Genomic DNA, 27,648 nt, shown 5'->3' with positions numbered 1-27,648 from the left:
TGACGAATACTTGTTCATAGGCTGCCAAGATGACGATCCTTAAGGATCAAAAGTTTTTTTTTTTTTTTTAAGTAGAATTGAGATATTCCTTGTAGAAGATTGTCTCCTCAATCATTCAAAGGAGAGTATAATCTAGGCCTGAAAAACCTAGTAGTATACAGAAACGAAAATGCTGGAATGACACAAATGGTGACACAAATAACATGGTGGTGCACACATAACCGTAGATGCTTTTTACTCATATCTCATGGAAAGTATCTACGATAATGTACGTGCCACCACGTCATTGTGTCACCCGTGTCTCCTTGGCACAACTCATGCAGAAACAATATCTTCAGAGTACTAAGACATCAAAGAACTCCACAAAAGTTGACATATCTAGAAGTGTTTTTAATGAGCCCGGAAGAATCTGCTTCAGTATCTTCTAATGAAGAACCAAACAACCGACGTAGATGGGGGGTGCAGATTCTGAAGTCGCGATATGCATCATTGCATTAAAAAAATGTAAGCCCTTATACAATAGGATCATCCATGGTAACATATGCAACATTTTCCCCAAGTATCTCAAATGGAGATTGTACTTGATTCATAATTGTTGCCATGAGATATTTTCATTTTCTCTCTTACAAGCTCCTTGCGAGTAAACAGAGGGATTTCAGCAACTTCCCCTTCCCCTTCCCCAACCCTGACCAAAAGAAAATGCTTCAAAGGCCCAGTTTGAAATGAAATTATTCTTATTTTGAAAGCAGCAAATGCGCCGTTGTTATATGGAGAATCGACAAACTAATTGCTTGTCTATTTCAAAGAAGCAATAGAGAATTTAAGCAAATCGTCACATTTCTTTTACAAATTCCCCACTTTCCGAATAAACAAACCTCTGAGTTCGCTGATTTGGAACAAACTAGCAACAAATTCGTTGTTTTCTCAACAACAACAAAAAAAAAAAAGTAGCGAAATCACCACTTTATTTATTTATTTTAAAAAGTGAAGAATTCTGTATTTTGTTTGCTAACAAAGCCACAAATTTGTAACTCTCTAAAATATAAAGCAGTGATTTCGCTGCTTTCATCATCAAGCAAAGAGTTCACTGCTTTTCTAAGAGTAAAATTTCTAAAATGATTTCTGTTTAAAGATAATGTTGAATTCGATCCTTTTTTTTAGTTTAAAAACAAAAAAAAACCGACAAGAAATGGGCCTCGTTTCCCATTTACCTTTTACTGTCCCAACATTCACATGCAGATTAAAATCTGTGTTAGAGAGAAACGATAAAAAACTAAAAACAAAAATCCCAGGTGAGGTAGGAGAGAGACGTTTTGTTAAAAGGATAGTTTGTATCGTTCAAAACTTTTCTTACGGTAGTAAGGGGGCATTTTTTAGAAAAAAGTTCAAATGTAACTGGATTGTCAAGTTACCTCCCAAAAATTAGGTGTCTAGGAAAAAAAACAAAAAACCGAATTTAGGTCTATACTGTAATGTGTTTACAACCAAATCGTGACCAACTAATTGATAGAGTTTGGTTTATAAGTGTGGAATGGTGTATCCCATAAAATGCTATCAAAGAACAAGTCTTACCTTGCTGGTTCTACCAACCGTTTTTGGATGTTTCTGGTGGTTGAGTTTAGTCTCGCATTTCACATATTGCCTTGTCTCTCTCGTTATAAGCTCCTATGCCTCTCCACTCGTTGCCAATTAGTTTTGAGTTGGACCCCAAATTTATCAGGGTAGGTCTTTCTGTCTTCCACATCACCCCATTCATATCTCCATTTGCCTTCGTCCAATCCGGCCCACACGTGCAAGGACATGTTGAGCTTAATCCAACATTGGACACAAATTGCCTTGTCTCTCTCCTTATAAGCTCCTAGGCCTCTCCAATCATTGCCAATTGGTTTTGAGTTGGTCTCCCAAATTTATCACTTTGAAAATGTTTCCTGTGTAGAAAATCGTACAGAGGCCATTGGCATCAAGAAAGCTTTCAAGGAGTTCCACTAGAAAAAATTTGTATTGATGCTAAAATATATATTATAAAATTAAATAACAAAAGCAATATTCTGTAAAGTTGATAAAATTGGTGACCCTAGACTACAACATACAGACTTGGAAGTTTACGTTATTACACTTCACATCTCTGTGGAAACAATTAGTTTCCTACAAACTGTGTAAGGCTAAACCGGATTAATCAGATTGACAACAGAGCAAGGACTGCAAGGAGTATGGTGTGCTCATAGGACAGTGAAAATGAACAGATCAACTACATAAGAAAATATGGTGGTTCCGCTGGTATGATGTAAAACCCTTTCAATGTATTATGTGTAATCATGCCTCCCGCTGAAAATTGTTCATGTATAAGAAATCGTCGGTGCATCTGGCGTTTTCAAGCCAACTGTGCATAAAGATCAAGAGTCTCGAGTATATCTTCCCTAGTGCCGCAGTTAATACATCCGAGCTCGGCCAGGGTTGAGCAGTGATTCTGACATCACCCACCCCTGCATAAACAAGAACTCAAAAGTAAGGGGAGTAACAATGCTGTTATTTCAAAAACTCTTTGTTTCCGTGATCTGGAATTAAAACAAAAAAGTCTAGAAATGGATCCACATGTCATACAGTTATGATCATCTCAGGATGATTTCAAATTTCCTGAGTAGGACCCTTGGGTTGTGGAACTCGTCCACCTGCATGTACCCTACATGTACTGGTATGATGTTGGTATGTTGACAAACCATTTACCCCAAAAGATCGATCTAATAGGGAAGGCTTAACTATGAATATGGGGCACGATACGTGGGCATTTGACACCCGAGAGCGGAGGCGGATAACACAACACTCAACAACAGGGTAGACATTCTTAGGGTCTTTAGAATAGCATCTTAGATTTCTAAAATTTAACAGAAAGTAAACATAAAAGTAACTCCCTAGTAAATGTTTTTATTTTTGCAAGCCATAGTACATAGCACTATGAAAGCATCATAGGTTCCTCCAATTTAACAGAAAGTAAACAGAAGAGTAACTGCTTAGAAAATGGTCTTTTTCATTTCAAAGCCCACAATACATAGCTCAAGGTTATTTATTTTTTCAAAAACAATAAGATGAGAAGAGTCCACGATCTAAAGCTTAAGCCACATAGGATCGTCAAAAGGAACTAAAGGTTCAACACGTTCATCAATCCAGATCATTCTAGTATATTTTTTTCATTTATGTATTTTATATTTATAGTATCTCATATCTTATAACATTACAATAATGCACATGATAATGTCATACGACAAACAAGATATCAAAATATTACAATTGTTATTTTGAACCTTCAACAATTTAACAACTGAATACAACAATGTACCTTTTGCATACTACATACAATATTTTAGAGAAGCTTCAACTATTCACTTGTTTTTTATGGTGTCGGTATAGAAATGGCAGATCTTAACCATCATCATTTTTTAACTTCAAACTGCATTTTATTTTTTCTAAGCTTTCTCAATTTCTCTGGGTTAAAAAAATAGAAATCAACTATTAATGTTTTCTTTATAACCTTATCGTTTAGATTTTCATGGTTTTGATAGAAATTTTACCAACAAAAAACTTATAGCAGAATCATGTTCATTCTAGGTTTTTGTTATCAGATATCAATTTTCTTAAATGATTCTAATGGACATGCTCATGACATTCTTGGAGTATGTTTTCTAATTTATAACAATTTTAATTCTCTTACCTATCAACAAAGATTGATACACTATAGTAATGATACTCTAATTAATATATGTATATGGAACTTAGAACATACGTTTAGCCTTCTCAACTATAAATGCATTTAATCACTTATGATTCTTGAGGTCTTTTGCACAAACAAATACAGACACATTTTCAAAGCATGCAAGGTAAGTTGATAATCAATACGAAACGCAAATCAAACCAACGGTCAAGGGTTCTGCTGGAAAATTTGTAATTATTTAAGTTTTCATTTATTTGGGTCTAGATTTATCGTTTTATCATTCAAAATTATTTTAGATTAGTTATTTATTTAGTTTTCTGTTTTAAGACTTTAATTGTATGTTTTTGGGACTTATTTTCATGTTTTATTGACCCATGATCTTAGTATAATATTTAGGGGCAATTTAATAAGTTTAATTTATCTTTTATTTAAACTTATTAGAGTTGAAAAAATTAGGAGAGAGAAAGTTACGAAAATTAGGTTTATTTATTTGGTATTTTAGCTTGAGATTCTTGATTTATTTTCTTTATATTGATTGTATTAGGATTTTTTTTTTATTAATAATAACGAAGATTTTGATGAATAAAGAAAGTTTATTTCATGGAGTGAAGTAAGTTCATCATTCTTGGTGTGATTTCAAGATTCTACCTTTCTATCCATTTCTCTCTCTTTTTTTATTCTAACCTTTATTTTTCTTTTTTTTATTCTTTTATTTTTCTTGATTTTCTTATAGTTTCTTGATTCTTAAAACCCCTTTCTTGATTCTTGATTCTTGATTCTTGAAACTTATAAACCTTAACCTTTAACCCTATAAACCTTAACCTTTAATCCTTTTCACCTATCCTGTCGTAATTACGAAAAAAAAATATTTACTTTTGAGTTTAGCCTATCCTAGCTCAAATCCTTAACCCAATAATCCCCAACCAGAATTCAATAAGACCCATATTTTCCTTATCTCCCCTCATCGTCCTACATCAGTAACCTTTTAATAATCATCATCTCTTTTAAGTTTATATGTTCAATTCATATTCTTTATTTAAATTTTTTATTTTTTGATTGCTTCAAAAGTTTCAGCCATTACATTAGTTTTATTATGCAGTGATTATATTTAGCAAACTGGTGTAGTGTTTATTTATACTATATATAAATTACTAAATTGCCAATTCCAACCCCATAAGATTGATAACCAGTGTAAAAACTTTAGCATCTCCTAAAATATTTATGATTTTCCTTTTCAAGGAATAGTACAATCATTTCATTAATATTTGATGAACATTGTACGAATTTGGGAGATCAAACAGTTATTAAAATAATTTGTTACCCTAGTTGTTTGGCTTAAAAGATATCTGGTTTGCCTATAAATAGGGATATTAGTCTTCGTCCCTTCCAAATGCATCATAACTATGTCTTCATAAACCATAGTTGTGATTTATGTTACCATTTGTTTCCTTATTGTTAAATAAGTCAGTAGGGATAGTTTTGTCTTTTTCATTTATTTAAGTTATCTTATGTAATTCCTATATAGCCTAATTAGGGCTAATTAATCAAGTTAATCTTCTTCTCTCTAATTTGAACTTGGTATCAGAGCCAGGTTCTCTGCCTCCATCGAATCTTTAAAAAAAAAAAAAAATTCTCTTTCATTCCAAACCCTGATCGCATCATGCGATCAGGCTGTTTTGTCTAATCGAAGCCTGCGATCAGGCTGTATCATCTAACCGAAGCCTGCGATCAACCTATTCTCACAGACACTCAAGGTAGTGATTTGGTAATGTGCGATCATCGTAGTTGCTGTATGAGTTGTGCGATCACAGCAGGTGACCTGGTTTTGTGTTTTTTAACATCGGCAGAGGCTGTTCTGGCTTCTGCGATACAGCAAGTTGCTGTTCTGGTGTCTGCGATCATAGTAGGAATCTATTTGGTACTTCAGATAACTGCAGAGGAGCTATTTGGTACTTCGGATAACTGCAGAGGAGCTATTTGGTACTTCGGATAACTGTAGAGGAGCTATTTGGTACTTCAGATAACTGCAGAGGAACTATTTGGTACTTCGGATAACTGCAGAGGGCAGTTTGACGACTTGCGACCATAACAGAAGGCTGAGTTGAGGCATGCGATCACTGCAGAGGTGCAGTTAGAGATCTTTAGTCACTACAGAGCGTAGTTTGACTGTTTGCGACCATAACAAAAGTCGGGTTCATCGTTTGGATCTGGTTCGAGGGCTACAATTAGCATAGAGGCTGTTTGGAGCCTGTACTAACAGCAAAAGTGTTGTTAAGAGCTTTTCCTTGTTCTCTTTGAACTCCTTTCAAACCAAAAATACGGAGATTTTTTTTTTTTTACATATTTAATATGGCCTCTGAGACGTCATCTTCCTCAGTTACTGGTAATAATAATGACTCAAGTGGTCTTCCTTCTCACTCGACCGACTTTCCAGGCATTCAGATTACCACCGTGAAATTAAATGGTTCTAATTATCTTCTTTGGGCACGATCGGTTGAAATGTTCATTGGTGGCAAAGGAAAGATCGGCTACCTCACGGGAGCTGATAAACAACCTACATCAACCGATACATCCTACTCCCATTGGTTTGCTAATGACTCAATGGTCCGATCGTGGCTGGTTACATCTATGCAACCACACATTGCAGCTGGTTTTATGTTCTCCTCTACAGCAAAACAGATATGGGATTCGGCTAAGAGCATTTACTCGCAACGTCAAAATAACGTTCGGATCTTTAACTTAGAACGTGAGATTTCTCGTCTTTCGCAAGGTGATTCTTCAGTTACCACCTATATATCACAGTTGCGTGCTCGGTGGGAGGAGTTGACCTTCTATTCCTCGTCCTATGTTTGGAAGGACCCTCTTGATGAGACATTGTATGCGTCAATTTTGGATAAGAATCGGATTTTTCAGTTTCTGGCTGGTCTCCGTGATGAGTTTGAGTATGCGAGAGTTCATTTATTGGGAATGGATCATTTTCCGTCCCTACAGACTGCGTATTCGTATGTCTTGGCTGATGAGAGTCGTCGCACAGCTGTCCTACCTCTTTCTTCAGGAGATCACTCCGCTATGGTTGCTCGCCTACCTTCTTTACCTCTACAACCCTCCAGTGGGTCTCTGCCTACCCGTCAGCGACATAAGTGTGATCATTGTGGACATGAAGTGAATGGATTGTATCTCTTGGACGTTCCCGATTCACCTAGCACCTATTCTGCTCTTCAGCTTAGTAGTAGTAGTAGTAGTCAGTCTAATAAGGCTCTTGTAATGCGTTGGCATTTACGCTTATGACATATTTCTTTTGGATACTTGAAACACATGTTCCCTAATTTATTTAATAACAGTTTGCTTGATTTTTCTTGTGAAACTTGTCAATTAGCTAAACATGTGCGTTCTTCTTATCCTATTAGTATGCATCCTATTACACCTGCTATGTTTGACTTAATTCATTCTGATGTGTGGGGTCCTTCACCTGTCATATCCACTCTTGGTTTTCGTTATTTTGTCTTGTTCATCGATGACTACAGTCGTACCACTTGGGTTTATCTTATGAAACACAAAAATGAGGTTTATGGAATCTTCAAGCAATTTCTTGCTATGGTTCATACCCAATTTGGTCGTACCATCAAGACCTTCCGTTCTGATCATGGTACTGAGTACACTTATAGTGAGGTCTTGAAACTTTGTTTAGAGTCTGGCATTGAGCATCAAATGTCTAATGTTCAGACCCCTCAGCAGAATGGTCGATCAGAACGAAAAAATCGCCATATTTTAGAGTTAGCCCGTGCCATTTCGATTGGCATGAATGTGCCCCAATCCTATTGGGCCGATGCAGTCCTTACTGCTGTTTACCTTATTAATCGGACCCCATCCATGTTCTTCAGTTTGTCGCACCCCTCTCTAAGCTCTCTCCAGATCGTCCCGTGTTTCCACTTCCTCCGCGTGTTTTTGGGTGTGTCTGTTTTGTTCAAATTCTTGATCGAAATCGAACTAAACTTGACCCTAAGGCCGTAAAATGTATCTTTCTAGGTTATTCCTCTACCCAGAAAGGATACCGTTGTTACCATCCTCCTTCTCGACGACGTTTTATTTCTCGAGATGTTTCCTTTTTTGAGCATACTCCTTATTATAGTGGGTCTGTTGGCATTCAATCTGAGTGGTTTCCTTTAAATTCACCTGATGATCCCTTTCCTTCTTTATTGCCCCTTCCCATGCCTCTTTCTCCTTCTCCACTCCCGGTCAGTTCTTCCCTTCCTCCATTGCAGGTTTACTCTCGACGTCCACGTGATACTACCATCACTCCTATGTCCGACCCGCTCGCCTCCTCGCCTCCAGCTCCGCCTCCGTCTGTTCCCTGTGATGATCGTCCTATTGCTACTCGTAAGGGTAAGCGCACTTGTACTTATCCTATTTCTAATTATATATCTGATTCAGCACTTTCACCCTCCTATCGGAGTTTTCTTGCTTCTGTTTCCGCTGTTTCTCTTCTTACTACTGTTGCAGATGCTATTGCCCATCCTGAGTGGCGCGCAGCTATGATTGATGAGTTGACTGCTCTTGAAAAGACTCAAACTTGGGAACTAGTTCCTCTTCCGCCTGGCAGGAAAGCTGTGGGATGTCGCTGGGTATTCACGCTTAAGCATAATCCGGATGGTTCCATTGCTCGTTATAAGGCCCGTCTGGTAGCCAAGGGTTATGCTCAGACTTTTGGGCTTGATTATCAGGAAACTTTTGCTCCAGTTGCTAAGATGACCACCATTCGCGTTCTCCTTTCTGTTGCCGCTATCAGAGGATGGCCTCTCTTTCAGTTAGATGTCAAGAATGCTTTTCTCAATGGTGATCTTCAGGAAGAAGTCTATATGGTTCAATCTCCTGGGTTTCTTACTTCTGCTTCGCCTACCTATGTTTGTCGTCTTCGCCGGTCTCTTTATGGACTGAAGCAGTCTCCTCGTGCCTGGTCTGAGCGCTTCACTAAGGCCATGCATCAGTTTGGATTTCATCAGAGTTCTGCTGATCACACCTTGTTCTTGCGTCACTCCCACGGCAAGACTGTTGCTTTGATTGTGTATGTGGATGATATTGTCATTACTGGAGATGATGCCGATGGCATTCTCGAGGTCAAAACTTACTTAGGACGTCAATTTGAGATTAAAGACCTTGGACATCTTCGTTATTTTCTAGGTATTGAGGTTGTCCGGTCCCAGTCTGGTATATTTATTTCTCAGCGTAAGTATGTTCTTGATTTACTCAGTGCCTCTGGTCAGCTTGGATCTCGTCCAGCTGATACTCCTATTGAGCAGAATCACAGGTTGGCTGATTCTGAGGGGGAGTGTATGTCAGATATTGGCCAATATCAGCGTCTTGTGGGAAAGTTGATCTACTTGTCTATGACTCGCCCTGACATTGCCTATGCTGTTAGTGTTGTAAGTCAGTTTATGCACTCGCCTCGAACATCTCATCTTGCTGCGGTTTATCGTATTCTTAGATACCTTAAGGGATATCCTGGTCGAGGTATCTTGTTTAACAATCATGGTCATCTTCGCATTGAGGCATGGACAGATGCAGATTATGCTGGTTCAGTGACTGATAGAAGGTCTACTTCGGGGTATTGTACTAAAGTTGGTGGTAACTTGGTAACTTGGCGTAGTAAGAAGCAGGATGTGGTTTCTCGGTCAAGTGCTGAGTCAGAATACAGAGCTATGGCACTTGGAGTATGTGAGTTGTTGTGGCTCAAAATCTTACTAGCTGATTTATGTCTTCCTGTGCCAGCCCCCTTCTTACTATATTGCGATAATAAATCAGCTATTAACATAGCTGCAAATCCGGTTCAGCATGATAGAACGAAGCACATAGAAGTTGATCGTCATTTCATTAGAGAAAAGATAGTTTCTGGACAGATTTGTACTCCCTTTGTTCCTACCTCTCAACAACTTGCTGATGTTCTTACTAAAGGTGTTAGTAAAACCTCCTTTAAAGATGTCTTGTCCAAGTTGGGCATTGTTGATATCCACGCACTAACTTGAGGGGGAGTGTTAAATAAGTCAGTAGGGATAGTTTAGTCTTTTTCATTTATTTAAGTTATCTTATGTAATTCCTATATAGCCTAATTAGGGCTAATTAATCAAGTTAATCTTCTTCTCTCTAATTTGAACTCTTATCATTTAAAAGTCCAAAGTGTCCCTACTAACTCTGATAATTCCATAATAAAATGTATGTATTTATTGTATTTTTCGGATTTTTCATGTATTTCTAAATGACAATTCTAGATTTTTGTTGGTAGGAAGAAAAACCTGTGGAGTTCAACGGTTTTTGCTATCTGTTGTGGCATTTGGAAGGAGAGAACTGGACAACTTTTTTAAGGTAAGGAATTGTCAATGTCATCTTAAGGGGTATTTTCTACAAATTATTCCTTGAGCTAAAGGGTTTCTTTTTCGAGGATTTTTTTATTTAAATGGGAGTATTTGTAATATGATAGTGTCATTCCATAATATTATGGTTTTTTGTTTTATTCTTTCTACCCTTTATGTGGATACAATCTTTTACTTATCGAACGTACCAAAAAAAAAAAAAAATTCCAAGTATATTTTAGATATTTAATTTTGCAAAACTTCAGTCTTCTAAACATCTCAAAAGTATTAGTCAATCGGCATGGTACAAAAGACTTGTCAAGAGCTTTCCAGAAAACAAAAAAATTAAACCCCATTCTAAGAGTTAGTAAAATTAGAAACATAATTATAAGATTCAACTTTAAGCATGGGGCCATCATTGTTGTAGCCTTTTAAATTAACAAAAGGAACGCCTTGAAGCTCTTTACATTATTTTGCAATTTAGATTTTGATAAAAGTTACTATAGTAGTTTAGTAAAGTATTTTAAAAAAAACTACATGCTTAAAAATAATGGATCACTAGGACACAAATAAAAACCAAATAACCTAAACTAATAATCACAATGAACAGCAAACCTTTATGTAGGTACAAATTGGTAACAAATTTCGAGACTAGTTTAGTAAGAAAAGGTCATGAAAAAAAAAATATAAACAAAGATGTTGAAATCATTTTGCTTCTATAAGTGAAGTTGTGAATCTAGTTATGAAGAAAAAAGAAGTCGTGTTATCCATGATCCAGATGAAAAGAGATGTTGCTGTCTGCTCACCTTTTCTGCAGCTTTCCTCTTAAAGAGCCCATACGAATTTGAGACAATATCGCAAGACTCTGCAATATGTGCCTCAAGATCAGTAGTTGCAGGCAAGGGATAATGGGCTGATAAGGATCCAACAAAATCCAAACTGTCAGATCTTTCTCGCTTCCTTGAAGAAGACTGATTCTCATTTGATGAACGGATGAAATGCAGAAGCACGTGCGCCTGTAACACCAGAAAGTTCAAGACACTCCATGTAAGATGGAGAGGTCTCCCTGGTCATTGAAACCAACATAAAGAACCAAAATTCTCACATGGAAAGCTGCTTTTAGAATGTCGTCAGACTTTGCCTGATCCTTGAGCAAAGCATACACGTTACCCTTTGAAGGATTGTATGTGACTATGTATCTCTCATTCTGCCATTAAAAAAAAACGAAGTGTGAATACAAGAAAGAAGACACACTTCCATAACATATATTTTGGGTATAGAGAGGTCTGTAATCATACATCAAATAGAGGCTTTATAGAGAGAAATGAACTTGGCTCTTGGAATGCATCTTTAAACCTTGGTCCTGCCAAAACAGAAGTGAAAAAATACGGTGTCTATCAGAATTCAGAAGAGTAATATAAACATTGAGAAAGAGTCGAAACCAATCATTATTTATATACGTACCTAAAACAATGGGCCTACCCTTTGACCACGGCAAACTGAAGATGTTTTCCTTCATATTTCCCTCCTTCAATGATGGAACATCTCCTATAATGTGAAAATGGAATAAGAAACCCATTAGATGGAGAAAACACATTTGCCATAGTCAAATATACACTTTGAAGTTACCTATATACATAATAATCTAACCTGTCTTGAGAAAGGACTCCACTGCCATTGTGAATCTTGCCCGGTTCAAAGTGCACAACACAACGGACTTTACCTGATCAAAAGCATGTCATGATACCATGTACGATCTTAATCAACCATTGGGGGAGGTTGGGTTGAGGAGAATAAAAAAGAAAGAAGCAAAACAATGTACTTTAGCAAATTATGCAAGAACAAACCTCTTGGTATGAGCTGAGAACATATCCACATGAGAGGAGTGTGAAAGTGGTGACCAAGGATGGATTTCTTTTTGAGATCATGATACTCAGCCCAGTTCCCAACTTCACAAAACAGAAAGTTTCATTACAGCTTAGAGAGAGAGAGAGAGAGAGAGAAACAAAATAGGTCACGCAAGTAAGCTACTTGATTGCTCAATTCAGTAATATTATTGACACAAAACAAAATACCTTCCATTTTAAAGAGCTAAAAGTTAATACCATGCATAATATCACAAATTGTGAATAGCACTCAAGAAAACCACATCGCGAATAGATGATTCTATTAAGAAAATATTCTTAAGCCAATTGTTCTCCAACTTCTCTCTCCAAATTCAACTCTCATAAGAAACAAGACAATATATCCTAACCACCACCACTTTTACAAACTCTACCAGTCATACTATTCTTCAGTCTCTTGTTGCCTAAAACTCTACAAAGAAGGTGCTGTTTTACATTTGATCCTATGTGCCCAGAAAAAAGAACAACTATACCGTATCCATCAGAATTTATCAACGCCTATCTCATACATCAAACCCCATACTCCCAATTTTATAAATCAAATCAATTACTAATAACTCATGAGAGATACTGAGAATGAAATATATGGCAATGATGGTGATGTTGAAGATTTCTCAAAGTTAATCCACAATAGAACTAAGGTGTGTTAAATACTACGCTTTCTGACTAAGCTATTTACACCATTTATCAAAGCAAAAAAAAAAATTCAAATAACGTCAATGGGTATAAACACCCCAGGTTCAGAACAATTCGCCCCAAAATTTTGGAAGAACAATTCACATCTGCTCTCAATGGCAGATTCTTCACTTGAATATCACTGCACATGCCTTCTCCATTGAAGCATCTCTCTCAGTGGTAGTGGATAGATCGTGAATCTTTCAATTCCCTTTTCAATCTTCTTTTTGATAATTAAAGCAATGTTATTGCTAAGAGGACAAGGTGGCCTCTCATAGGGCCCTTCTTTATCTTGTAGGTAATGTTGTCAAGCAAAGTATGAAAAATGGACAGCATCAACACCATACACCCATGGTCTTCACAAACATTGGAGAGGATATTATTAATAGTCTATAAGCCCACATTGATTGCGAAATAGAGCTTTCTAATGTGCAAACTTAAAATCTCATACTGTACATGGGTGAATCTGTCAATTTCCATACAATTGCAAATCTTCCAGAAGCCAATAGAGAATATGGGTGATAGTTGTCATAATCATAACTTACTGTTGTTCATCGTACCATACAAATACGATATTTATGAAACATATCGCAATGAATAAATCTCCAACAGTGTCACGTTTCTGTTACACTACATCGACGGTCCCAATACCAGATAAATTTAGGAGGGTACGATGATGATGGTCAATTGTACCTATCACAAAAAATTTGAAGCAGAGACATTTATGATTGAAGCTGAGAATTTTAGCTTTCACTAATTTAATCCTTATTAACAGAAATCCTAAGTTTTCACTTAGAATTGTCTAAAATTGAGAAAGAGAGAGAGAGAGAGAGAGAGAGAGCTCAGGGCACAATGATCATCACTCAAAAAAGGAAAAAAAAACACTTGGAACGAAGAAAAGAATCGTTCAGATGGCATACAAGATCTGCAATATTGCCAACACATTCTCCTTTTGCAGTCACATCCCCAATGTTTTCTCCTTTGGCAAAGGCTTTATAAATTGGAGTACGAGTTGATGTGGATGTCACAGCACCAACATTCTAGAAGGGACAAAGATACAGATAAGATATGATAGAATTACTTCATCAAACAAGTACAGTAGAGAAACAGTGTACAACCTTTGCCACATTTGCAGCACAAGCCAATGGTAGGAAAAGATGAGGCACAGCAGCTGTTGCTAACTCTACCCCAGCACCTAACTCCATTAAGAGATCACCCGCAAACCGTAGCTGCAATACATTCCAATCTTTAGGACTAAAAGAGTACAATCAGTAGTCAACACAAGTCCAGTTAAAATTGATTGCTGAAAACGATGTTGTCAGTGCACTTTTACCTGTTTCAGATCATAGTCAAATTTCCGTCCTTGTCGTGCAAAAATCATTTTTCCAACGCGACCTGCTCCATCCTAGACAAATGACATAATCTTAGCAGCACTACAAGTTCAATTTCAAATTTTCTGCACCGTGAGACAAGACATTGAAGCACCACCATTCAGAAGCAACCATTTGAAATCATGTACCAGAAGAAGTTACAGTGGCTAAGAAGACTCCTTTACTTCCCCAAGTTCAAATAGGTTAATGTTACAGTAACCAGAGATTGATAAGTCAAAACAGAAAGTCACCCGTATCAAAAGGCCATAAAAATTATCATTTAAAAAAAAAGGGAAAAATACCCTCAAGCATAGCTCTAATTTTTTTGCTTTATTTAGGTCTACCACCTCAATTGGGCCAGAAAAGGATTTAATGACATCTCCCCAATCCTTACAGAAAACTTCACCAATGCCTGGTAAACTAGTGGCCCTAGTTCTCAGCCATCAAAAATCAAAATATCCTGCCTACGGTGCTTCTCCTAGGCATGGTCCTTTTTCTTGAGTTTCACCCCCAGCTGTTGGAATTATATTCCTGCCACCGTGCACGAAAAGAAAGATCTTTAAAATGAACTAAAGCCTGCCAAAGCATAGGGATCATTGGACAAGAGCTCAATTCAATGTATTAGTAAAGTAACCCCCCTTACCACTGTCAAGTGGAAGTTTAATCAGAGAACGGACGAGACTAGCCCTTTAGAAGTTTAGTGGTGATTAAATGTAGTGAGAGTGGCCCAATTTCCTAGGTATCAATCCCTACTGGGCAGATGTGAGCACTTTTCAAAGGTTTAGGATTTATTTTTTTGATAAATAGGTTCAGGATTTTTCCAAGGCCCACTAGGTTCTTTGATGGATCTTCCCCCAAATCTTTGGGATAAGGCTTTGTTGTAGTTGATGAGTATAGATCTTTATTTTGAGTGAGAGAGAGTACAAAAAATATAGAAAGCCGAGGAGACCAGCAAAGGCCAAAAACAAAGAAAACTAATTAAGAGAATGTTCCAATACGTAACAACCATCTAAAGAGTAAGTTCACATAGCAAATCCCTACAATCCATTGAATTGACTAACCACTCAGGCAGCAAGGCTCTAATATTGATGAAAATATTATGGAAATTTTCTTCCTTCAAGTTAAAGACCCTACAATTCATCTTACCATATTTCCCAGCAAATAGCAAAAGCATTCTCCAAAGAATTGGCACACTCAAGGTGGAGGAAATATACCAACTCCAACATCATTCTCCAAAGAAGAAAGCAAGAAAGCATTCTAGGTATCAATCCCTAAAGTTGTCTAGGCAACATCCAAGTGCGAAAGAAGCACAAGACGCTAGATCCCCAGGAATCCTAGATCCCAAATGAAGAAAGCAAGAAAGAAGGAGTAAGGGACAATTCTCATTGCATCTCCTTCAAGACTCCATCTCCAAATTCTCTTGGCTGAAGAAGGTAGACTGTTGTAGGAACTATAGATATCAATAAGTATAGATAACATTTCAATTTCCTAGTCATTTAACGTCCTTCTGGGACTGAGTTCCCATGCAAAGTAATCACCATTCAAGACAGTTGTCTGGGAACCGATTGCTCCTTCATGTGTGTAGAGCATATAACCCTGAAATGTTCTCCTTGAGGAGGCTCCACACCATTTATCTTCCCAGAAACAAAGTTTGCCTCCCCTTCCCACCCTAGAATTGATTCCATTAGAAAATTTGATTGAACTTTCATATACCTTTCCAAACCCTCACCCCATTCAATGATCTAGATAGAGCGCTTACCCATCCTAAACTTCTACAGCCATACTTTCCTATATATTTTTTTCTTTTTTATCAATAAACTTGTTTCTAATGAGTTCAGTAACTCAGTGCTGACGGGATTTGAACCCAGGTCTCTATCCACAAAGAACTCACTTCCACCCAAACCTTCAGAGCCCTTGCCAAGTAGTGCCCAATTCATCATTTCGATATTTTACCCCAGCCCTTGATCTTTTGGAGAATAATAGTCTTCGAATTCACTAAATGATACCTAAAATTCAATTCCAGATCATGCCACTAGAAGTTTCTAATACATTTCAGCAATATTTTCACAAAAGAAATAACAGTAAGGACATACTGAATATTGGAAGACTCAAAAGAGTACTCTTAATTAAAAGCAATACCCCTCTTTAGAAACAAGCCACTTCCCATGGAATCTATCATTGGGTCCCACAAAACTTTAGATCTGGTCTAAGCACCCAAATGGAGATCGAGCTATTCAATGGGAAGACAATCAACTACACAGCCTAACATTTTGCCAAAACATGGATGTCCCTAACATCATCACTTCAAAAATTAAAAATTGTTCCTCTCTTCAAAACAACACAACAATCATGCCACATCATATGTTGAAAAAGACTCAAAATAGCAGGATGTCATGAACATATAATTAGAAGCTACAACATTCAAAATCATCTTTCCCAAAGCTTCCACCACAATGTTAGATAAGAAATTGAAGAAAAGATCCTATTGTAAGCCTATAGATCTCGTAAAATAACCCGCGAAAAGCCATGGACCAGCCTTAAAAAGTATACACGGGAAATACACTTAATGATCAAGCTACTCCAATTATCTCCAAAACATATTCTCCCAACATAATGTAAAAAAAAGTGCAGCTTACAAGATTGTAAGCCTGCTCCATGTCAATCTTACAAAATGCTCACAGCATTCCTGATCTTATGCTAAAGTCTATACTTTCATTTGCAATCAAAATACCATCTAAAATAAGTCAACCCTTAAGGAAAGTTCATTGTTCTTAGGGGACATAGAAAGGAAAACAAATAGCAACCTAGTGCATAGGGTGGTCTTGCCAATAATCTAATATGCACTCCACACCACACTAATAGGTTTCACACGAGAGTTGTTCTCCACTCCATTTTTTATTGTTTTTGGAATTAGAGCTATTAAGTTGATGTAAGAAGAATAATCCAGAGGTTACTTTTTTGGCTAGGTTTCTAAAGAATAATTATTACTACCCTAAAATACGTTACCAAAACAAAGCCCATGACAATAGACACTTTCCAATGGTACAATTTTCAGCCCTCTCAAAGTGAAATGGGATTCACTCAATGGTATTATAGGGGACATGGAGGAAAATGGATGCAGATTGGGGCCCCAGATGACCAGTTTTTTATAACTCTTGGCACAACAAAAAAGAAGCATATATATATAGTTTTTTTTTTTTTTTTGGGGTGGGGGGAGAGAGAGAGAGAGAGAGAAGACATTTTGTAAAAACAATCCAAATAGATTAATAGACAGCAACCAACTAGAGCAGAGTTTGAGCACACATTAGAAATATTAGAAAAATTAAACCAGATCCCAAATATTGCACATGAGTGAGATTGCATTTACCTTAAGAATCCAATTAATAGCGACAGCCCCTGAAGTAGCTCTATCTCTAGAAATTCCAACTGAATTCAACAACGTCTGTGTAGTGAAAACGCCCATTGCTCCACCAAAGAAGTGCTACAGATAAAATGGTGGTCATTAATATAGCATCCGAGAGCACCAAAGCCACTACTGCAAATTAGAAGTGTCAAACTTCTTTAAAATTGGGTGATTGCCTATTATTTTAGAAGCCAGTTTTCTTACTCTAGCTAGTTTAAAATAAAAGAATACCTTCAAAGCTCTCCATGACATGTAGGGCACATAAGAATCAGTAACGCTATCTGGGAAACCTTCGGGCACCACATAGGATCTTATGAATGACATAACTTCCTGCACCATAAGTTCATCCATAAGTTCTCTTCGAGGACAAAGATGTGGATCTTCCTTCTTTTTTCAAATTTGTGCGGCATCTAAGTCCCATATCTTCTCATTTCTATCAAATGTAGTGTTTAACAAATACTAGAATAAAATTATCCAACAGAAAATCAATCAAAAGAAGTCCCTAATGGATCCAAGAAAAAAATGTCAACTAGAAGTGATATCAAAGTTTCTGACATTCGCAAGAATTATGAATGATGCACATACTTTTGTCTAAGTAAGCCTGATGAAGTCACTAACTCCGAATTAGTAGACCTCCCTTTTTATTACTACCAGTGAATTATTGTTTGTTAACTCAAAACATTGCATTGAGCCCCCCCCCCCCCCCCCCACACACACACACACAAAAAAACAAAAAACAAAAAAATTCAGAGAGAATATTACTATAATATAATAAAGTTCTATTTACACCCCTTTTAGCAAAGCAGTCCACAATTTTTTTATATAGGTAAGCTGGAGTAGATCCCACGACCTCAAAGTTGTTTTGCAATGTATCAAACCAACTGAGCTAGGGTCTAAGACCCAAAGCAAACCACAACAGAGCTTGGATGTCTAAAAGTATGAGAGAAATCAAGAGTCCCATCCCTTGATAATACCTCAAGATGATCCATAGAGGGTTCTTTTTTGGAAGTGGGATTAATCACTGCAGACACACCCTGCCACCACAAATAGGCATATCAGGTAAAGTAGCAGGTGGGGAGACTCAATCTCACAAACCTGGGGAGCATACCGAGGTTGTTGAACCTCTGCAGATTAGATTCGGCATTGAGATAAAATATAAATATGGAAGAAATAAAAAAATAAAAAAAGATGAAGAAATAGCCCAAGACTATAGGAGTTGCAAATCGTTTAGGGTTTGTCGAGATTAAAGCTTGAAGGAAATATGCAATAAATTAATTACCTATCAAAAGAAAATGAAAGAAAATATGCAAACACATAATTAAGGACCTTTATAATAAATAAAAATTAAATGTTATAGCAGTAACAGCTTTATAAAAAAAAATAGATTAATAGGTTAAAGTTTGAAAACAGATTTCACCACCTCACCAAGGTGGCATCGTCAATAATATTTTATAATTATAAGGACTATTATTAATAGTATGTAAATACAACACGTCACCATGAAGTGTGCACCTTAGTTAAAAGGTACTGACAAGGCATGCGCTGCTCCTAATGCATAAGCCTTTCCAGCACCTCTTTGAATTAGTTGTAAGTCATTGTGGGAAAATGGCATTTCTTTGAAGTCTAAAAAGGCTTTTTTGAGTCTTGCACTCATGCACAAGACAAGCTCAAATCCTCAGCCTCCAACACCTTTAAGAACATTGCTTATGGTACACATTCAACCCACAAAAAAAATTATTTGACTTTGAACTCATCTAGTTGAGTTAGTTGGCCAATATCAGACTACAATGTTTATAGAGAATTTCCATGAAAATTTCAACAACCAATTGACCATGCAAATGATGAATTCGTATCACATCCTAATAGTAAAAAAATGTTGTCAATACCAAAGTAAATTATCATTTTGAGTTATAATTTCAGGAAGAAACAGATATTTGTAACCGATAAAACCTAATTATAACAACTAAAATAAAAAAATTGGATCAATTTTATAGAAAAACGAAAAAACTCACATCCATCGGAGTCTGTGGAGACTGCAAACCAATGGCGCGGATCGAACCCTTCTTGAATCGGCCGGAACCGTCATTCTCGGCCACGTACTTCCATCTTCTACCATCGATCTCCTCACAACAAATCACTCTCAAGCTCGAATCAACGAATTGGTCATCGACAAGCCCGAATTTCACCTCGGACCTTAGCCCACCATGGCTTTCGGTCGTAATTAAGGAAGAAGAAGGAATCAGAGATGGTGAAGGAGATGATGGAGCAGAGGCGAGGTTCGCACTGATACGAATTGTCTCTCGAACGAGAAGCCGAGCTTCTTGAGAACTGGTTAGGGTTTGAGCAGAGGTGGCAGACTGCTTGAATTGGATCGGCGCCATGAGAAGAACAAAACCAGAAGAATCGAAATCAAATCAAGTTTGATTTCTAGGTTTGGATGGTAAAAGTTGGGGGTTTTTTATAGAGGAGAGAATGAGCTTTGGTTTTGTCGATGGAGAAGACGCGACATTGTATTTATGGATGCAGAGGTGTCCAAGAAATGTAAACGGAGCTAAAGAGGTAGAGAGAGAAAAAAGAGAGAGATGCAGTAATAACGTTCCTTCTCTCTCTTTTTAAAAAGCTTCGAGAATTGAGAGAGAAAGAGAGAGCCACGTGGAGTCGAGATGGTTTCGTGGATTTAGACAAGGGAGACTGAGGTCTACTCTTCCACGTGCGCTTGTGGGCGATAAGAAAGAGAAAAAAGGAATTTGGACGGTTGGACTCGTTGTACTCGGCTCAGTCTCGACTCGTTTTCTTATTCGAGCGAACTCGGTTCCCCTTAAGGGTCGATGTTGATGGAGCATAAAATGGACTTGATTTTGTGTATTTGGACCATTGCAGTAGATCCAAATAAAGATGTGGGTTAATGTCCCTTAACCTGAGTTAAATACTCATTGGATACAGATCCATCCTTAAATCTGTCTAGATCTGAATCGATATATTTCTTTGAAAATTATATTTTTATGTTTTTCAAAATATTTTTTTATTATCTTAATATAACATGAATTCTTATAAAATAAAAGAATTGTAATTGTAAAATTGTATAGTATAGTAATTAAAAAGAAAAATAGCAATAAAAAAAAAAAAATGGTGAATGAATCGGAATTATCCAACCCAACCAACCTGAATCAAGTAATTCGGACAGGTTGGATCCAAATTTAGTGAATGCAAAATGATTCAAACATTTTTTTAACTAGTCGATCCAGATATGAATATACTCAGATCCGACTAGAACCCAACCCATTTTAAGCCCTACATGTTGACTGTATAGAAATTTATTTTGTATTGAATTTCAAAATTCTCATTTATTATTAGTTATAATGGATAAGTTGTTCATACCCCTCGAGCCTTTGGATTTTGATTAATATTTTGGATCCCTATATTTTTAAATCGATGAGACAACCTTTGATAGGAGATTCTATACAAGATAAAATAAAAAATAAAAATAAAAAGAGTTAAATTCATTTTTTTTCAACTTCTTGTCAGAAAACTTTTTTTTTTTTTCAAAAATAAATGTAGGTTTCCAACCTCTTAGGATCGATCTCACGATTTTATCTCTTTCAACCTTTAATTTTCAAAAACATGATAAGATTCTTAGGATGTATAGACGAATTGTTGGAAAGAAAATCAAATGTCTTTGACAAGAAAGTGTAGATGAAGGGTAAAATACTTGGTTGAATGAATTAAAAAATTTACCTTAGAAATCAAAGAGTTTGCATTCAAATGATTTTTGAAGGGAAAAAAATTAATTTCTTATGGAAGAGGTTGAAGGAAGATGGCATTTAGGTTTTTTCTTTTATTGTCTCGCAAAAGACTATAGTCAAATATTTTGTTACCAATATTGAATACGAATTCTACTGAGTAAAAAAATTGGCTTGAGAGGTTGAAGAGTTTGAAGACTAAGTTTTGAAGAGAAAAATAATAAAAAATTGCTAGAGATTGTAGAGGCCATTTTTAATTAGTCATGGAGGTATAGTTTCAATTCTCAAATCAATAGAACCAAAGTTGAAATCAATGAAAATTATGGATATCAATAGATTCTAAGTCTCAAATGGGTACTTACATTTTTTTTTTAAATATAATTTGCATTAAAAATTATTGCTAATGCCACAAAATCATAAAAGATATCTAATTAAGAATTAGTGTAGAAGTAAATACTAGAAATAAATAGTAAATAAATTTTAAAAATAATATAAAGAATGGAAATGGGTATGGGAAGTTATATTAACACGACATGAAATTCTAAGAGCAGGCTAAAGTTAAAAATAAATAAATAAATTTTAAGGGCACTCTTCCTCCTCCGATCTCCCTCCTTTCGTTCTTCTTCCTCTTCTTTTTCTTCTCCTCCTCCTCCACCTCCTCTTAAACTCTGATTCTTCTCCTTTGATCTCTCTTCCTCTCTCTATTTTCTTTTTTTTTTTTTGTTTCCTTTCTTATGATATTCTTCCTCCTCCGATCTTTCTCTCTTTATGAATTTCTTCCCCTCCTCCCCTTCCTCTAATTGCTCTCCATTTGTTTTTCTTCTTTTTCTTCTTCTCTGATCCTCCTCCCTTCTCTCTCCTTATCCAAGTCATTGGCAGGGGCGGAGCTAGTAAAGAGTCGTAAGGGCAATTGCCCTCTCAGAACATTGAGACACCCCTATATTTTTAACTAATTACATAACCCATTTGTCCCCACACCCTCACCTCCCTCCAATTTTTTCACCCCCCCTTCAATTTTTTATTGACGACATTGTCTCTTGCTGAACTTTCTCATATACTAATTGAAAATGGCCTAAATACCCTTTTTTTTAATTTCTAACTAAAAACCTTCTAATTTCTCCTTAAAACCATTCATCTTCAAGTTTTTCAACTATACAACTAACCATTGTTTGCCCCCACTACAAGAAAATCCTGGCTCCTCCGCTGATCATTGGAATCGTTGGAGAGTGAGAAGAGTGCCCTTTGACATGGAATGTCCACAAAAAAAATTCCTAACGTGTCGATAAAATTTTCCAATGAGTATTTATCTTGAATGTTACAAAAGTAAATGTTTTGATTTAATTTGGGATTTTTTTGAAATTAATAAATGTATTCGAACTAAATATCCACACTCAGACTTGCGATTCTTACTAGCTTCAATTCTTAATCAGTTCGAATTTTTTAGACTAGACTAATCGACCCCAATAAAAAAAAAGGGGGAAGGATCCAAAATTAGGGTTTTCAGTTTCAAGTCTGTTAGATTATAATTAAACTAGTACCCATTTAGGGGATGTTGTTTGGATATTTTGAATATCTCAAATATTCACCAAAAATCAATTGGTATTAACCTATATTATTAGTTTTTTTTTTCTTCTTACACCTTAATTAATTAGTGTGGTATATTAGTTGTGAGTCTTGCATTAAAAAAAAAATCTTTTAAAAATAGAAAGTTGGAAGAGAAAATCTCTCATGCTTGAAAGTTGAAAGTGGCAGTTAATGAGGGCGGCAATCCAACCTTCATAAGTGAACCACCTGTCTGAGGACACTCAGCTCGTACGAGTCAAACTAGATCGAGTTACAAACGAGTTACATAAATAAAGAGTTAGAATGCTGGCCCACACGCCCATGACAGAGTGGATAATGCTAATAACCATTTAAAAACCGAATTTTGAGAGAGTAGCTGTTTTTGCAGCTGAGGACAGATGTGGACCGGATGAGAACGGGCCCACTCGCTTTGCAACTCAACATCGCTCAAGGCCGGTCAACAGTACACCAACTTCTACGGTACAACCATATCAGAGTATAATTACAAACCTAACAAAACCAAACTAATCCATGATTATTGTCATCCCCTATCCACCATCCACCACAATCATGAAATTGGGTCCACAATCATAAAGTAAACAAAGCTCTCATCATTGATGAAAGTTCAATTAATTCTCGATGATTTATTTTTCATTTGATGGATCAAAAATTATTTATTTTTAAGAAGATAGATGGTAATTAAAATTATAAATAAACCCTTTTGATACATGTGTGTTTGCACATGCCACCTTTTAATTTGTATAAAAGTTGAGTATTTTTCAGGTTTTTTTCCTCTTTGGAGATCATTCCTATTTTGAATTGCACGTGAAGTTGGACAATGTGAAAAATGACGAGGATGTCACTCCAAGCATAAATGTACGTCTTTTTAATCATTTATCGGTCTTATCGAAAAAAAAATCATTTATTGCTCTTTTTCTGTAAGGGGTACTTGGTAATCAGATGTCTCATGTTAAATGCATCTTAATTCTTAGTAAGGGCACCCACAAACTTATTTTTATGATTTGAGCACCCCAATATATTTCAACCCTCCCTCCTTTTTAGTTAACATGAACATGTCGAAATAAGTCAAAAAATCTTTTGGAAGCATATCAACAACTTGAATATGTTGACATAGGTGGGGATGTTCTAATCATTGTAAAGATTATGTAAAAAGCTTAAGTTTTCAATAGTTCATGGGCGCCCTAACTACAAGCAATCAAATTTTTAGATTTATCGTAATAAGGAGTTTTATTGTTATTGTAGATCACTTCATCTTTTCAAAAAATCATATTTGTCTCCATGGCCCTCTCTTATTGGATTTTTATGAGCTTGTGAGTTTTTTTGTCTTTTAACATTTTACAATTGATGGGGTGATGTAAAGATTGATTTTGCTTGTTTACCATTCTTGGCATGAGACATACTTTTAGAATCTCTTAGCTACCGATTTTTAATTTTTTTGTTTAGTTTTTGCCAACACTTCTTTCACTGGGAATACCCCTAATCGAGTGAGCGAATTGAAGGTAAGAATAACGTTCCAAATAGGAAAGGCTGATTAGCCAAACAAAGAGACATGGCAGGACAAGGATAGGCCTGGTTTGAAAATGAAATTTTTGACTAATTCCTTCCTAACTTATGGGGGTTCTGGATTTGCAAGATTGAGAGCCAAAATCTATAAATATGACCTCAAAAGAGGGCGAAGGTACACGATTTATTGATTAGTAAGTTGTTATTATGCTAGATTTAATAATTGACTTGTCCTTGTATTTTAATAGCAATTGGAATGGAGTCCAACTAGCCTTACTAACTTCATAATATTTCAATTCTTACTGAGGGTTGTTGAGCTCACCTTGTGCCATCCAAAAACTTGATCTAATGCCACATGATTTTAGAGGGAATTTTTTTTTTGAAATTCTTATATATATATATATATATATATATATATATGTAAAAACAATGTAACATTAATAAATTTTCAAAATATGGGTTAGAAGTTTCGGATTTAGTTGATTTTTTGCGAGGATGATCTTTATGATGGTAAGATCATCCAAAAAAAAATCAGTCCAATCTGAAACTTCTAACCCCCATTAAAAGTGATTTAGAATGTGGACTGTCAATTTTTTTTATCAATTTTTACCAATAATTTGTAAATCACTTTTGATGGATTTAGAAGTTTCAGATTAAGCTGATTTTGTGAGGATGATCTTCTCATCATAGTGACTATCCTCGCAAAAAATCAGCTCAATCCAAAATCTCTAACCCATATTCTAAAAAACCATTGTTTTTACATATGTTTTTATATATGTCCCATGAACTGCCCCCTATACATATCACCACTGAATTTTAATTTCAAATTTTGGAGTTGCATAGATGATAGTCATTCATTTTCAAAACCTTGGATCAAGCCCCTCACCCCAAAAAATAATTTGTTTTTTATTTTTTTTATACTAGTTTTTCCATGAAATCTAGAGTGTTGTGGTGCTATAATGCTAATGTGGTAATCCATAGGAGCTCAGGGCCTTATTAAGAGTTAAAAATCTTACTAAGCTATGGTAAGGAAAGTGTTTTCATCTTCAAATGGTAAAAGCACCCCGACTTTCTTCTCAAAATCCTATAAAGTAAGTTTTCTTAGAAAATATAATTTTTTTAAAAGGGTAAGTTGATTCCTATCTCACCCTCTTAAAAAAAAAAAAAAAATCATCTCCCAACGCCTTCATCTCCCAAATTTGACTAAAATAACTTCATGAGTTCAACGTCTACAAGCCAACTCAAACTAGTCAATAAAGGTATATTAAATTTATCAATATTCACAAATTAATTTTTTGTATTTTAAGATATGTCCTTTTTGTTTTCTATAAAAATACTATATATTTTTTAATAAGTTGGTCGAATTTCTATCTCAACTCGATCCAATCTAAGTTAACTCAATTGAGTTGATAAGTCAATTCATCAAGTAGGTTCCATCATATTTTAGGTCAAATCACCTCAAAAGCCTATTAAATTGAGTCAATTCAATCAATGCTCATGTTAATTGATCAATTATGCCAAAATTTCACTCTTTTGATGATGATATTTACCTAGCTGTAATCGAATGGTGGAATCCATTTTCCATGAACATTTTTCCGTGAAATTCATATTCCATCAAACACGTGATTTGAAAGGAAAAAATAATTTGAGTCATTTGTGTCAAAAATTCATATGCAAACCTCGACGATAATTTAAAATCATTGATCTCGACAGTTTTAAAAGGTCAATATTAACCACATTTGATTACTTGATCTCAATGATTCATGTTCGAATATCGAGGTCGATGATTTATATTTGTTGATCTTGACGGTTGTAAAAAGTTGATCTCTATGATTGGATCAAAGGTTGATCTCAATGATTTGAATTGTCAATCTTGACAATTTGAATCGTCGGTCTCACCAATTGGAAAGGAGGTAGGAGTGCATTAAGAAATAAATAGTTTATTAATTGGACTACTAAGTTAAAGGAAAGGGTATTTGGAAAGAAATCTCCATTCCCTTGTTCATTAAGTAATTTCCCCTTTGCTTTTGTAGACACGTTTTGTTCTCTTTCAAGTGTTTCTAATGTAAATTGATTTTCTTGTAAGTTTCTGTAAACAATCAATGTATAAGATCGTATGTACTTAATTTGAAGATAGCTCGTCAAAGTTAAATCTTTTGAAGATCAAGCACTAAGGAGGTTTCAAGAAAAGTTAAATCATTTTGAAAATCAAGTACGAAGGAAGTTTCAAGAAAAGTAAAGTAAGACACTCAAGTTCAAGAAGAATGAAAGTCAAGATCAAGTTCAATACTCGTCAAAAATAGATAGAAGAAATTCAGGTTAGTATGTGAGTGTCCTTGGTCGGTCGACCGAACTCGTGGTTTAGTCCTTCTCTTCTTTTCTTCTCTTGGGCGATCAAATATGATCAGTCGACGAAACCCGAAACTTGACAAACTCATTTTATGTTCACTCAATCAACCGAAACCCAAAGTCTCATAGCTCTTGAGTTTAGTAGCTCGGTCGACCCACTCACGTTCGGTAAACTGAGCACTTAAAAACTATTTTACGACTTTTTCAAATTCTGTTTCAAACGACTATATCTTTTGATATTTTTTTGATCTTTTAGTTCTGTCAAATTTATTAAACCCTCCATATCTTATTCTAATCAATTAGGGTTTCTCTTCTAACCCTATCTCTTCTTCACATATATAAATATGAGAGAACTTTTGGAGTTTTTATCATCAAGTAAAAAGAAAATAGTAAAATTTTTATAGATCTGAGATATATTGTTCTGAGTTTTATTTTATTTTTCTTCTTCTTATTCTCTGATCATTTTCTTAGTAATATTCTAAGTTAGAGAAAGTTGCTCTATTGGGTATTCTCTATTAAAGATTTCTAGTTGAAAAATTGTTAAAACGATTTAAGTGAAAGTCCCTAGCAAAGTTTTTTGAGCAGTGTGCTTGCTTTTTTGCGTAAACAGTTGTAATCTAAATGCATTAAATAAAAAACATCAGTTCAAGATTTTGAGTTTTCTGAGAGTGGAGTAGGGACCGAGGTCATTGAACCACTATAAATCTATGCTTCTTGTGTGATTTGCATCTCTCTAAACTTTGCTATTGAATGTTGTTTGTGGAATTCTGATTGTCTACTATTGCTATTATTTGATTAATTTTTAAAATTAAGTTTGATTAATCAAAATACCTATTCAACCCCCCCAGGTATTATTGTGAGTTATTTCAACTTTATTATAATGGAAAATCACTTATATGTCCAATTTTCAACTCATAGCTAAAGATTGAAGATGAAGGCATTTAGATAATTTAACATTAATCTACAATAAAAGATGATTATTTTATTTTTTTGCGATTCCATAAAATGACCTTGTTTATATTTAATTTCTTATGATTTTCAATTATATTTTTTTGTGTTGAATTTTTTAG

General features: G+C 35.6%; 1 protein-coding gene across 3 annotated transcripts; it reads right to left on the bottom strand.

The window, feature by feature from the left end:
- Positions 1–1,980: 1,980 nt before the first annotated feature.
- Positions 1,981–19,994, bottom strand: RUS6 (root UVB sensitive protein (Protein of unknown function, DUF647)). 3 transcript variants are annotated; one of them, XM_086443274.1, is made up of 14 exons: positions 19,415–19,990; positions 18,377–18,436; positions 17,634–17,732; positions 17,367–17,480; positions 13,963–14,034; positions 13,748–13,858; positions 13,550–13,669; positions 11,898–11,999; positions 11,701–11,773; positions 11,515–11,598; positions 11,349–11,413; positions 11,156–11,257; positions 10,857–11,066; positions 1,981–2,483 (listed from the first exon to the last, which is right to left on the bottom strand). In XM_086443274.1, the coding sequence occupies exons 1-14, from the start codon at positions 19,781–19,783 to the stop codon at positions 2,430–2,432; spliced, it is 1,635 nt and encodes a 544-aa protein (XP_086299400.1). In that variant the 5' UTR covers positions 19,784–19,990; the 3' UTR covers positions 1,981–2,429. The 3 variants fall into 3 exon arrangements, with proteins under 3 accessions (XP_086299400.1, XP_086299401.1, XP_086299402.1); XM_086443275.1 differs by lacking the exon at positions 18,377–18,436 and having other exon boundaries at positions 19,415–19,988; XM_086443276.1 differs by lacking the exons at positions 13,550–13,669; positions 13,748–13,858; positions 13,963–14,034 and having other exon boundaries at positions 19,415–19,994.
- Positions 19,995–27,648: the final 7,654 nt, after the last annotated feature.

The sequence above is a fragment of the Akebia trifoliata genome, chromosome 5 (assembly GCF_017979445.1).
Source record: "Akebia trifoliata isolate Shusen 1 chromosome 5, ASM1797944v1, whole genome shotgun sequence".
Taxonomy (NCBI): Eukaryota; Viridiplantae; Streptophyta; class Magnoliopsida; order Ranunculales; family Lardizabalaceae; genus Akebia; species Akebia trifoliata.
Note: the sequence above shows the minus strand (reverse complement) of the source record. Positions and strands in the feature narration are given on the sequence as shown.